Source organism: Chaetodon auriga, chromosome 15, assembly GCF_051107435.1.
Source record: "Chaetodon auriga isolate fChaAug3 chromosome 15, fChaAug3.hap1, whole genome shotgun sequence".
Lineage (NCBI taxonomy): Eukaryota > Metazoa > Chordata > Actinopteri > Chaetodontiformes > Chaetodontidae > Chaetodon > Chaetodon auriga.
Window position 1 is genome coordinate 3,085,839 of NC_135088.1, and position 14,658 is coordinate 3,100,496.

General features: G+C 44.0%; 1 protein-coding gene across 2 annotated transcripts in view; it reads left to right on the plus strand.

Annotated features, from left to right (window-relative positions):
* tmem132e (transmembrane protein 132E) overlaps positions 1-14,437 on the plus strand; it is a 318,304-nt gene extending 303,867 nt beyond the window's left edge. Inside the window, exons 8-9 of one of the 2 annotated variants that reach the window (XM_076750730.1) lie at positions 5,717-5,911; positions 10,027-14,437. In XM_076750730.1, the coding sequence (XP_076606845.1) occupies positions 5,717-5,911; positions 10,027-11,097 (1,266 nt within the window). In that variant the 3' untranslated portion in view covers positions 11,098-14,437. The remainder of the gene's footprint in view (positions 1-5,716; positions 5,912-10,026) is intronic. The other variant, XM_076750731.1, reaches the window with a different exon arrangement.
* Positions 14,438-14,658: the final 221 nt, after the last annotated feature.

The window sequence follows — 14,658 nt, forward strand, 5'->3', positions numbered from 1 at the left end:
AAAAAGTAAATAACAAAAGAAAGATCTGATAAAACCAAAAGAAGAATAAAGATAAAATGAAATGAACAATAAACAACAACACAACAGACTCCAACAAATTCTCATAAATGACATAAATGAAGTATTAAACAGTCAAAATGTCTTTATTCCTGCCTCCCCACTACTCATGTCCATGTATACAAGAATACAGTTTATAAGCCAATGTGCTACGTACAGCCCCGATATATGACAGTGTCAGTAGAGTAAAACTTCCTTCATCTCTAAACATCTTGAAAAGTTTTTCTTGATCTCAGTCTCGTTTGCGCTTCGCTTCAGTTCCACATTCAAAACTTTCCAGACTGAAGAACATGTTCTCTTCACAGCTGCGTGAGTTCCTTACGTTCAACTTTCAGTTTGTGAACCCCCTCCCTCTCTGTCAAAGAACAGTTTTTGTAGATGAGCTGGAAGAAAAATATTTCTTGCTTTGTACATTTTTTGCACAGTGAATTCCACAACCTTCACGACATCCAACCTTAAAAACAGCAAGTTAGCGTAATGCTACATTATTAACGATTCATGCTAATGTAAGTGAATAATTCTGTTATTCTTAAAAGCACCGCGGTGTGTAAAATGTAAAACAGCTTTGATGAGCTTCTTAAGAAATGAATACGGCTGCATGTTAGCTGGTGGGAAGCTGGTGAGGGATCATGTGTCTCCACTCGAAGCTGTTTGTGTTCCTGTTCAGGTTTGTGATGTAGAAACAGCGTCAACACAGAGCTGCACACATCAACTGATGCTGAGTTGAACAGCTCATCGCTCGTTTGTGTGAAACAAATAACATGAAGCAGTCAAAATATAACATCTTTCACAGGTTACTGTCGTGGTGAAACCTGTTCGTGTCAAAGCCAAACTGGTCCTGACAAAAAGGAGATTCCCATCAGCCTGAGCTGAACTGTGTGTTTAGGGCTGGTTAGCTAATATTAGCATGCTAAGATGCTAACCAAGATTATGCAGGTTAGAAGAGACACCATTTATCCACCAATAGGCCAGATTCCAATCCTCCATACAGCCTTTACAGTCATGATCTCTCGCTTTTCATCCAGTTACTACTGATGTTATCACAGTCAGAGACTCCCTCCACCTCCGCAGACTGCAGGCAACACGTCCCAGAACGTTTTGCCTCAGACATCGCTGGAAGCGTCGAAACTCAGCGACTGTGGTAAAAGAAAATGAGGCAATCTGCGGGACAACGGCAAAAACAAATTGCAGCACTTCATCAGCAAATACATCCTGGAATACATCATAAACATCACAAATTGATAAGAGTCAGGGAGAAAATCTCTCTCCTGGGTTTTCATTTTTAATGTGACAAGAGCTTGTTTGAAGCTTTAATTTCCATCTGCGGCTGCCAGCAGTTCTCTCCCCAAGTATCCTCCTAACAACTGAAGACGGCAGTGCAAATAGAATAAATGATCATCTGTGACCGTTGCTGTTTATTATTTGAATATTATTTAGTCCTTGTGATACAGATCCAGACCCTTCCCACGAGGAGCCCGTCACTGACCAATCTGCCTCCTCGTATTAATAACTTTAAAGCTGTCAGTTTCAACCAGCTTGAAAACTTTCAGCATCTTCAATCGCATCCTCCAACTGAACTATTTTCAGCTTCAGACTGCGAAAATTAATTTGTAATTAAATGAAAACTCGCCTTCAGCAGAAGTGATTTCATTTGCACATAAGAAAGAAGAGAAGTGTGCACATGAGACCATCCTCTGCTGGCTGAAACAAGGTGAACGCCTGAAACACATTCGCATTTTACTGAATTAAGACTTCACTAAACGATGCTTCAAATCCTACATGGGACCAATGAATCGGTTTTTATTAAAGTGACATCATAAATTAGGAGGAAGTTCTGACTGGGTGGGCATCAATCATGGCCACATCAGTTCCTGTCATTTCCTTTAAAGGCACATCTGTCTCCATCACGGTGTGCAAAGAGTAATTTTGAAAGTTTCAAGTCCGACCACACCCTGAATCCTCTTCTGCATCGCTGCAGCGAAGTGAGAGCTTCCCCCAGTGAAGCGTCAGCAAAAATAAGATATTACGAACTGTTGCTATCGGAAAACTTCACTCGAGTCGCAAAATACACAGCAGTACATCATGTTAGGAATGTGCTGCCAGGAGCAAGTGACGTCGCTTTTTAACATCGATGTGCTTTAATACCAACGACGGCTCAGGCTCAGACAGTAAGACTGATGCGCGTCCATAAATCACATTATCACGGTCAGAGGAAATCTTGGCGGCTGCAGTTACAGCAGTCGAATGTAAAGGACATTATGCAGGAATGATGTGTTGATTATCGATGTAATCCAAAACTACAACACTAACAACTAAGTTTACTTTTGACCTTCCTCCAACAGCGTCCTCTTCAGCCTCTTTGCCTTGACAGTGAGAATACCGAGCTAACTTCTCCTCTAAGCTAACTGAAAACACATATTCGTTGGTGTCGTGGTGCTGTGAAGAGATCGTACCCGCTCAACTCAAGTTACACGTGGGAATAAAGGAGGCGCATGAAGGAATAAATCATGAATCATTCTGTGCACTTAAAGTATTTGTCCTCCACGTCGAAGCTTCTTTTCATTTTCACTGTATGTAAGCGTTGATGGGAACTCCTTGAAGACGTTATATCTATAAATATCCTCGAGTACAGTCATGTCACAATATGTGCATGAGTGCTTATCGATCTCAAATAAAATGTGTCTTTTGTTGCTTCATTTTTCTGTGATGTTTCTATAATTGCGCCTGTTTCTTTTTAAAAATGAGTTCAGGCTGATTTGAGGTAAGGAATCTATAGACGACCATAACATGCGTAAAATGAATTCACCTCATTTTTAAAGGTTCTATTTGTTCAATTCAAGCAACAAAAATAGCAGTTTGGAGCCAAACCTGCACTGCAGCTCCTGGTCTGTAGTGTCAAACTCATTTTCCTTAAACATCCCTGAAATTGGATACGTGACAGCTCCAGAACAAACGTCTAAACAGTCTGATATGTTTCCAGCGTGGCTCATAACCCCGAACAAGATTAGTCTCTGTGATTCCATCTTTTACTTTAGACAATCAATGTGCGACGCACCGTATCTGTGGACCGTGTTTTGACATTTGTACATAGTCACTGATATTGATTTTAATAGTATTAGATTTTCTTTTTAGTCACTTTAATTGGCCTGTGAAAATATCAGCCACAGTGGAACAGAACGTGAAACAGCAGAAAATCAATTGTAAGCAAACAGTTTTCAGCGGCGGAGCTGCTCTCGGTCTGCCCTCGGTAGGATTTCTGTTTCTTTTTTTTTACACAGAAACTGACTTGTTTTTGCTCGGGAGGCATCTTTCACCTCTCTGTTACTATTTATAAAGCGACTTATGGTCTTAACTGTATCATGGCCTTTTAAACTGAACCTATCCCCACTAATAAGAAATTCAATCAAGCTAATGCAGATGTTTTTATTGTCACTGAAAAGGCTCCTGAGTGATCCGTCATGCCGCTGAGCTGTCCTCATGAAAACTTTCAAAGTTTACTTGTGCATCCATTGCTGTAAGGCCTGAGGGTTTGCATGTATGTGTGTGTGTGTGTGTGTGTGTGTGTGTGTGTGTGTGTGTGTGTGTGTGTGTGAGATTGCATGTGCACGTATTCGTGTGGTGCCCAGCGAACCATAACTCTCCTTTCTGGCACATTAATTCATCACACCAAACAATATGCATATGGAAGTGGAACCTGACTGCAGAATTTTGTCGCTGCATAAAAGTTTTTTCCTCCAATTTTTAGCCCTGAAGCATTAACCAGTATGGATGATTGCTTTGTCACATTTTCAACAATACTTTTGCAACTTTATAAGACTTTGATATTAATGCAGCATACAGACAGCGGTGCAGTGCACGCAGTGTGCTGTGCAGGAGTGTACACAGCAAAATATCAAGGGCAGGGAAGTCGAGGTGCTGGAGGGGAAACATTACACACAGCTGCAGAAAAACAATTGCTGGAGGATTAGCGAGGAGCATTATATCATTCTCAGCGCAGCGCAGAGTTTGACAACAATCCTCAGGCTGTAATATCATCCAGATCAGCAAGGATAAGATACGGTCAAAAGCTCGAGAAAGCCAGTAAGGGAGGCTTGAGTTTTTAATATTTTATTACAGGTCGGGTCAAGAGTTCCAGGCGTCATTACGTAGATAGAGAATTGGAGTGATCCTCTGAGGCAAAGTGTAGTTTTACAGCAGCAATTCACATCTCACAAAACACACACGACTTACACTGAAGTAGGTAAGAAAATCACTGTTTTCAAAATATGTACTCATGCTTAAAAATACTGGACGAAGTGCGAAAAACAGATAGTATAAAGACTGAAAAATGACATAGCAAGAACTCAGTAAAAGCAAACGCAGACAGACCCTCACCAGTCTGTAGGATCATTCTTGACCTTTGAAATAATTGTTTGACACAGAATCTATCGCTGATAAACACCATGAGATGCTCTCGAAAGCTCTGGAAAAAAGACTAAGTTAACTAAAGTCTTTTGTCAGATTTAGTACAACATTTGATCAACTGCAGCCTTAATAAATGACCATAAAAACTCCAATGAATGAACATAACGTGCTCCACAAACGAGTGTTATTTCATCTCTTCTGCTGCCGTAACTGCATTCATCCATTCATTCATTAGGATTTAGAGCGCAGCAGAAATCAGAATGCAACAAGGCCCAGTGAGTAAAAGCAGACACCTGCAGATGCATCTGTTCCTGCAGGTGATTCGGCTCGAGCCTTCACGTGACAAATTACATTACAGCAAATTACGTGACAAATTATGTGGCACTTAGATCCGAGTCAGTTTCAGTCGCAGCAAAGCTCTGCAGAGAGCGTGAGGAGAGCCGTAAAGGCTTCAGGTGCAGAACCATGCGACTGCGTGTTATCGCTCCTTCTTGCCTGTTAGAATGTAAATATTCAAATTCCAGCTCTGTTTGGAGGCCGAGCTCGTGTCGAGGCGATGCAGCTGGTTTGCAGTCTCAAGGTTTCAGCTGATGATGATTGGAGAAGCTTGTCAGAGCAGCAAACCCTTCACCGCTCGAGCGTCGCACGCTTTATTTGACGGCGACGTTATAAAATGCTTGAGAGGAAGGTGGAAAAGATTTCCCCGTCTGACTCTGAAGACAAGGCCACCGCTTCTTCGCTCAATGGCTCTTTACTTTCTTCGAGTCCCTCATGACCTCTGGTTGCAATTGCAAAGTGAAATGATGATCTTTTAAAAGTGCTCAAAGCGCTGGGTGGAGAGGCCTGTCAAAAGCCTGGGATTACTCGGAGAGGCGAGGCCGGCTTCAAATGGTTCTGGTTTTTCATGTGGTGACACTTAGATGGGCACAAGTGTTTCTGCTAACCGTCACTTTGAAAGCGTGCGGGGACTGCTTCGGATTGTGCCTCGTCGTCTGATTGCTGATGGATTCTGTCTCGAGTGGGTTTTTTTTGTTTGTTTGTTTGTTTGTTTTTTCACGATGATAGACAGAGAGGCGTTGACACATGGATCCAGACACACTGGAACAAACAACAGCACAAAGCACTTTAATCCAAAATTGGCTTGTCATGGGCTTTATGAGCTTCAGACAGACAATAAAGCCGTTGTCTATTCTGGAGTTAAACGATGGCCCTCTGTCATGTGGAGAAACAATAAAAGCCAATCTTCTCTCGGCAGGTGGAGTCTCCGCTGGCGGTGGATGCGGTGTTGGGAGAGTCCGCGTTCTCGGTCACAGACGACAAGGTTTCCATCACGGAGATGCGTGTTCACGCCGTTTCAGGCCTGACCCTGTCACTGCAGCCCAGCCCCGGCAACAGCCACACCATGGTGGCCAAGGCAACCGGCATCCAGACGCTGACTGCGCCCAAACAGGTACAGCATGACGCATGACGCAGGGCACGAGAGAGTGGAGTGATATTCACGAGCTGCTCCGTGTTAGTGCTGTTAGTGCATTAGCCTCTGTGCTCCTGTGCCTCCAGTGTGTGTGTGTGCTTGTATTAGTCATGATGTGGGAACAGTGGTTTGCTCTCACAGCCATATTTTCGGGATTCACCTCAATTTCTGGACAAAAAGCGGAGTCGGAGTCGGGGTTCAGTATGTAGTGCTCATGGTTGAGGTTAATGTAAGTCAAAGCAAGGTTACAAAAAGTGTGTGTGCATGCATGTGTGTGTGTGTACGTTCCCCAATCACATATCGACTTGAAATCCACACGCTGAAAACAAATGTGAGGCTCCGCCGTGTCTGAGGCTGTGTGGAATATTTACATTGAGTTTTAGTCTGCAAAACACACAACGGTGGCATAAAAATATGCAGCAGGCGCCACAACCCACGCTACATATTCACAAGGCTAACGGTAAAGTTTGCAGAGGTCGACCTGAGGTAAATAATAACCTGACGCTGGAAGCCAGCTGCCTCGCTTCCCTGAAAAATTCCTCCTTTGTGGAGACGTTAGCTGCTGCACGTGTTTCCTCATCATTTCTTGAAATTTTGGTGTTTTTTTGTTCAAACCAACACACTTTTGTGCAAGTCAAATTAGCATTTCTTAGCCGTCCCTGCAGGCTCTCCTACGCGCTTGCAATCCAGAACTTCACCACTAGATGTCACTAAATCCCACATGCTGGCCCTTTAAACACAGTGAGTGTGTGGGTGTAGCGTCCTTATGGCGCTCTCTGCCTCTGGAGTGGTAAAACTAAGTTTATTTGCAAATCTCTTTAGTGGCTCTGTATCAACAAGCGGGCGCTAGTGTCACATCTGAGTAATAAAATTATTTCTGAGCTAAATCTTTTAAGCTCCAGCCAGCATTGTTAGCAAGGACACCAGATGAAGGCGGCTGCAGTGAACTAATAAGTATCCTTGGTGCTGTTCTGTCACAGCCTGTATTAGCCAAGCCTGGCGAAACACTTCTGATTCGTCCAAATACATTTCCCAAAATGGATTTTATTGCTGAAGTGAGAAGTGAGAAGACGCCTTGGTGGGAAAAAAAAGCAGTGTGCTCTTTCTTTGCCGCTGTCTTCTTCACACAGGACTGAGGATCTCTGCAAGGACTTAATTGGCAGCCTTGCTTCACCTAGAGGGAAGTGTGTATACGTGTGTGTCGGGATTCTTTTCCTGCTTTGCCCTTTCATCGGCCCGCCAGTTGCTAAAAATGCAACGACAACCCCATCAAGCATCAGTGAGAGAGAAGCGAGCATTAAATTCCAATTTTTCTTGCTTTCCGCTTCTTGGCCACCTTGAAATTTAATTATTGTAATGTATTGTCCTAAGTGCTCTCCAAGGCCGGGCCATAAAAGGCAGCCAATTCCTCTGCCGGCAAAGCTCTCAGAGGAGCACTGGAGCTATTTCAAGCCATTTGATTCTGTTTCACAGGAAAACTTTCTAAATGTCCTCTATTACTAGAAATGAATGAACACATAAACTATGGATGGGGAGAGCTGGACAATCAAGGTCTCTTTGCATCATTCTGTTTTCCACTTGACAAAGTTCAGGCTTTTCAGAACGGAAAGACTTCAGAGCTTGAAGGTTCATCATAAACCACCTCCGTTTGTGTGACTTACTCACTGTTACTGCTTAAATGAGCAACTTAATAAGGTATTTATGACTCTGGATGGTATCATTACAACGCAAGTTTATGCAAATGTCTCAGAATAATATTTCTAGGGGAATATTTCTTTCTGCATATTTTATAATCCAAGCTGTTTATGTTCAATTTACCAATAACCAAGTAATTCCAAGTATATTCCCTGATGCCTTAAAGCACAAATCAGAGAGAGTGAGAAAACCAAAGATGGGAAATTTCATCCTAATGCAAATTACTTTATGGAATTGCACAGATTACATTAATTCTAGAAACTGTGCGTCAATGGTTTGGCAGGCCAGAAGCATAAAATAATGTGGACATAGTGCAGACGTCCGTCTGGAAAGAGCTTGATCTGTAAATCAGGAGGTCCCTGAACGCAGAGTGGGTGCTGCTGCAGCAGGTCAGCGGAGAGAAGAAGTCACAGAAGACATTAAAAATGCACAAGCTGAGGCGCTAGCTGTTAAAGCTACATAATGACAAGCAAAGCATTACTTATTTACATTAATCATTACAGTAATCACTCAGAATCAGCAGGGGGAGGCATGTCGGGACAGCTGCTCAGGGTTGACTGTCCCTTCTTCTCTCTGTGGATTAGTACAACGACTGGAAATGGAATTAGGGCTGAATGTTCTTTTTACTACCAGGAAACGTCTTCTAACGATCCTCTGGGTCTCAAACACTTTGCCCCAGACTAAACAAAATCATCTCCTCCTCAAGCTCTCCCTGTGTTGGATCCGTGCTCATTGTTTTGTCAGTGTGGAAACGCCCACTCGTCGCCTTTTATTCCTACATCAGCCTTTTCGGTGCATGAGAACAGATATGCCACATTCAGTGTATTATTTAAATCATCCATATCAAAGGCCGTCTTCAGTCTGTCACGCTGAGACGATGGAGGTTTGTCTCGTCGTGGAAAATCGTCTCAGCGCAGCAGTCTTCTCCCAAACCAGACCAGCAGGATTTCTGTCCTGAAAGACTCGGACTCTGCTTTAGAGACAAAACTTTTCCTCTCTCCGTGGTTGGTTGCTGATGTTTAAGGAAGCTGTGAACAAAGCGGGCTGTCAAACGCTGCCTCGATTACATGGACACCAGTGTGGCCATTTGCTGTGCAGCAGATGAATGTTGTCAGGTAACCAGCATGCAGGAGTTCATTGTATCTGCTTCCTCCATAAGGGAAGTGAAGAGCGATAGGAAATACAAAGAGCATGAGCGGCTGCTGCTGCTGCATGCGTCTTATCTGTCTGTGCCGCAGAGCGGAGCTGCGTCGTAGCCTTCAGCACGACGCGCTCGCTCCTGCCTCCTCTTCCTCCTTGGTGCTTGAAAGTGGCCTGCTGGTGTGCACATCAGAGGCAGGCCGTGTGTGCGTGGCGAGGCTTGCACTGAACACAGGGCGCCGCACATGTTCACAGAAGCTCTGGAGATTTAGGGATTGGAGCAAGTCCAGAACTTCAAAGGCTCAGCTGGGAACAGATTTTCAAATCACGGTCAATGCCGTGAAAGAATGGGATCTGGACCATTTAAATAGTCATTGGAGCGATACGAACACAAGGCAGAGTCACAGCTTTTCACTCTTGTTCAGCTTTGATATCAACGCAATATGTTGCAAAAATTATGAAACATACGTGCACAAAAGTCTCTTTTGTTTGAGGTTGGAATTGTGTTGTTAGCCGTTAGCAACTTCCTTCGCTCTGGCGGTGAGTTTCTTGCCCAACATTTCTCTCTTAATAAGCTTCATAGGCCTTAAAGTCTGAGGGTAAACCTGGGCTGCACCTCTGAAACTCTGAGGCTCTGCAAAGTTTTCAATCATTTACCAAAAATAGTCCAACTGACTGTAATAATAATCAACCTGCTGGTGAGAAATGTCAAACCTTCCTTGCTCTCTGATGGACGAAATGTTTCAGATTCTCAGTTTTCTGAGGATATTCTCTACTTCTTGACATACATACAGCTTTTCTGTTCCAGTGACGTCGCCTCTGGCACAGTTAATTATTCTGTCGTAGTAATCAGTTACAAACTGTTTTTTCACCTCCATGTTGATGCATAGATGGCCCTTGTCCATCTCGACCCCCCCACAGACAGTGGCATTGATTATTCTGCTCTTGGACCTGCACTGTCTGCCGTCAAGTTTTGGCAGAGATTTGGGATTTTGTAAAACTTCTTCTCATGAACTAGTGGTTAGAAAACGCTGGAGAAGCTTATTTTCTCCTGTTTACGTCGTGTTTTTAGTCTTGTCTAACTCTACCTGGTGACTAAATGTTAATAAACGTGAATTTCTGTTTGATTCTCACTAATATTGAAACGCCACCATAATCAGGGAAGTCAGTGCATGTTTGTCATGTTGTTGGAACCTTTTTATTTTCTTCTTGAAGTTATTTTGTAGTCTGAACTGTACTTCTCTCTTTTTGCCTGACAGGAAGCCAGTTTGTCCATCTGGATGCTTTTCAGTGACAACACAGCCGCCACTCTGACTTACTTTGATCCCAAAGACTACAACCTCAATGCCTCCGCACTGGATGACAAAGTTGTGTCGGTATCCCAGGAGCCTCAGCAGCGCTGGCCCGTGGTGGTGGCAGAAGGCGAGGGATCTGGCGAGATGGTGCGTGTGGAGATGACCATCTGTGAGGCCTGCCAGAAGACCAAACGCAAAAGCGTCATCGCATCTGCTGCCGTGTACGTCAAGGTCCGCTTCGGCCCAGAGGAAGACTCTGAGGAAGAGGCTACCACGGAGGGAGAGATCGAGCTGGCGCCCGTCACCAGGCGTCCAATCATCGATCCGAACATCAGCGGAAGGATTTATGAGACGTCTAATGAGCAACCTGCCAGCGTTCCCATTGATTACACCAATTTCCCCACCATTAGCAACCAGGAGCGACCAACCGAGAGCGATGAAGAGGAGGAAGACGACTTTGTGCACTCACCTCGGAACATGACCGACCTTGAGATCGGCATGTACGCTCTGCTGGGAGTCTTCTGTCTGGCCATCTTAGTCTTTCTCATCAACTGCATCGTCTTTGTGCTTAAATACCGCCACAAGCGGATCCCGCCGGAGGGTCAGGCCAACATGGACCATTCCCACCACTGGGTGTTCCTGGGAAACGGACAGCCGCTCAGGGCCCAGTGTGACCTGTCGCCGCAGCAGGTAGAAAGTCCCAGCAACCCTTTGGAGGGGGTACAGACTTGCTGCCACGGGGACCACCACAGCAGTGGCAGCTCCCAGACTAGCGTTCAAAGCCAGGTACACGGGCGGGGCGACGGCAGCTCTGGGGGCTCTACGAAGGAGAACGGGGAGGAGGCCAGTTCACCCACCTCCAAGCGCAAGAGAGTCAAGTTCACCACCTTCACCACCCTTCCCACAGAGGAGCTGCCCTATAACTCCATCCCCATAGCAGATGAAGAGGACATTCAGTGGGTTTGCCAGGATATGGGCTTTCAAGACCCAGAGGAACTGCATGACTACATGCGCAGAATAAAAGAAATAGCCTGAGATAAGAGGTGCAGTGTGGAGCACCCTCTCAGCTTTCTAAAGAAATGTTCCTTTCTATTTTTCTCTTTTTCACCTAAGTGAAAGATAATTTTTCACAGACTAAAAGGCCAACTGTTGTTTTGGTTAGGGTGTGTTCCATTTAGTTTGCACAGTGCTGTAATCTCATACACGCTCACACAGAGGAGAACGCGAGGAAGCCAAAGACTCGACCAGAGAATCTCAATCACTGGAGAAATCTGTAAATCTTGGCTATAGGAAACATGTTTCACCGGGAAGCTGAGCCATGGCCAGACGTGAGAGCCGCCCCGGCTCTGTTCCTTTCAGGATTTGACTGGAGAAAGCCTGACGTGGACAGGAACGTGGACGAGGTTCGGTACTGGCTGTGTTTTTGCCGGCTCAGTGGGACTCTGCGGTACTGTACCTACTCCAAACAAAGAGGCCTTTGATGAACAAAAAACTGTCAAAGACTCTCGCGAAAGCTACGTTAAAAAGTCATTTTGTTTTTGCCAAAGTAGGAAAAGCTTTCTTCTCATGGCGAAACTTTCTTCATTGTTGTTCTTGGTGCAGCACACTCATGATTTGTACTCATGTTCATTCCGTACATTTTTCTACATTTCATAGGTAGTCAAAAGCAGTGCCCTCCTACTCGTCGTCCTGGCCCTGAGCGAATCTAATGCCTTATAAAAATGGTCACAGTTCACTTCTTATATCAGCGCGGACACCCTGTTTTCTCACTGCGGCTAGAGGCGCTGTAGTCCGATGTAAAACACTACAGCTGATCTCGAGCATGAGGTATAAATAGAAAAGAGCTTGTGTATTGTGAGGATCTCGAACATTCTTTGCATGGAAGGGGATCTTGAGGCACAATCAGCAACTTTTTCCAAATTTGTAAATGTTTGTATTGTAATTATATAATCATTCATACACATTACTAAAGTAAATATGTTATCATGCATTACACGCATGCCATGTCAGGCCTACGTACGAGCAGACATTCCTCTCTAGTGTATGTAAATACCGTAATCGAGCCAGAGTCGCCTCTCGCGCGAACGTTCAACAAGTTACTCCGAGCTAGACGAGCGGGACGCCGGTTAAAATTTTCTAGTGTTGTGGTGAGTAGAAGGTTCCCGTCGGTAGCGTCGTGACAGAACTGTAGCTTTTTAACCGAGTGGTATCACATTTGAGCGTTGAACGTGGGGATTTGCTATGCATCGGAACTGTAACAGATCTAACTGTCCTTTGATGATTTATTTCCCTTCCTCGAGTTCGGCCGGCCTCCAGCCTCTGGGAAAATAAAAATCTACGAGTGGAAAGCATTCGCACTGAACACAAGATCCTCCTCTAAACTCTGCAGGAAGTGTCATCCGCCCGAAAAGAAGATCGCTGAATTCTTTATTTGAAATCGTGGCATATCCCATGTCGTCATGTTGTTGTTAAAAACGCACCCCTCTGTGTGTCGTCCCTGTTTTCTTTAATCCATCCCAGTGAACTCACATCAGCTGAACGGACGGCCGGTGGCTCTTCCTGGTAGAAACCAGCTGGGTGCGGTGGGTGTGGTTGAGTGAAAGCATCTCGGGATGCCGATTGGCTCCGCTGACTAATCAGAGTGATTGAAAGCAGCGCCGGCGGTGGGAGACGTGTGCAGGTTTCGTCGTGCAGAAAGCGTTAATTGCCGTGTTGAGCTCCTACAGGTTTACTGACATGGATTTTAAACTACACTAAAGCAGAAAATTGAAAGATCTGGCAGGTTTAGAAAGAGCATAAAATATCTCAAGTGGGATTTCATCCAAAACATTGCGTGGCAGCCAGACAAGTAGTAACTGAGAGCATGATGACAGCAGAGCTAATAGTATTTTTAATTGCAGTTGCCCTATTAGCGTAGTGTTTGCTTTTTAGTACTGGAGTGGATGAGTGGAGACGACTTCTGAAGGTTGATGTTATTTCAGCTCTGATCTCACATAAAACAAGTTCTTTTCACGACTAATGAAGCAACCATGAGAAGAAAATTCTCAGTTTCTGTGTCACTTTCCTTTAATTCTGTACTGCATCTAAGGGCTTGGATTTTTCTTTTATGTTAACTGATTTTAGTGATTCCTGTGAGAAAACTAATGTTCCCTCTGTAGTGATAATGAACGTAAGCTCAAATCTGTCACTCAAAATGTACATTTTGTTGCCATCTTTGCTGCTTCTCAGCCCCTACAGCCTTATTTAAGACCCAATCCAGAGTTGTTGTCCTTGACGCAGCGCTGTTGCACAAAAAAAAAAAGAACAGCTCTGCATCAGACAGGAAATTGAATTCGAGACATATTTTACATTTGCTTTGAAAATTTGTCTCCTGAGCTCCTTATAACAAGAGTTAAATGTGACCTGAAGGTGGAAATGGTTTGATTACAGCAACGTTGTAAATACTGGAGCAAAACAGGCTTTAATTTTTCACGTATCTGATAGTTGCCATGAGATTATTTTCCATCAGTAATCCATGTCGTTCAATATTCTCCATGTATATAAACCTGCATTTGATATATTCATAAATCCTGGATTGGGACTTCAAGGGTTTGGTTTACTGCATGCCCTCTCTTTGTTTAATGTGGTTGACATGAATAACGACCTGATTCTAGTGTTTAATAATATTCAATCTGTGTTAACATCTGAGGAGATGAAGCTTTATTTTGATTTCTGTTGACAGTCCAAGCCCGTCCTTCAGCCACAGCATCAACATGATTTGCCATGAAATGAAGAGAAGCAGCAGCTGGAAGAGCTTCAGTTTTATCTTTAAATGACGGTTTCTCAGGATGAATGTAGGATTCTTAACTAAACCTGGCTGTTCAGTGTTCATGTGGTCAGCCCAGTACAACAGATTAAGTATCTAATAGCAGCTTCACACACTGGTTTCATCGGCTTTTTCAGTTTTTCCCTTTGATTTACTCACACGGTATGTAAATATGTTGCCCATCACACGATAACATCTTCTTTTCACACCTCCCTCCTCTGTCTTTCTGTAATGCTGCTTGAGTGACAGTGTACATATGGCTCATTTTGTATTTCCGTCAAGCTGCTAATAGAAACTTAGTCTTCTTACAACATGTAATTGAACATCGTGAATTGTACCTTTCTGCGCCCCCACCCCCACCCCCACCCCTCCCCCATGGAAATCTGTGCAGGATGTGCACGGCTCAGTCGGCCGTGCCAAGCAACCAACACACTCACGATAATATGTTAATGTACAGAGCACTGTTAAATTTCCTGTATTCTCTTGAAAGCAAACCCTTGTATTTTCCTGTTATATGTAAAGTACTAAAGAAAATGCAATACACAAATGACATGGCGTCATTTTTACTTCACCTTCCAGCGATGAAGACCAAACTGGGAATGTGTTTTGTTTGTCAGCAAGGATTTTATTATGAATTCAGCCTCAGCAGCTTCATCCTGTGTCTGGAGGCGCACTCTGTCCTTGAAGGAGTTCGGCTTATTGGACGCTTTAAATCTAACAGGGGGTGGTGAAATGATTTCTTTTTATTCATTTTGTGAAAAGATTTCTGCACTATATGATGTTGATAACAC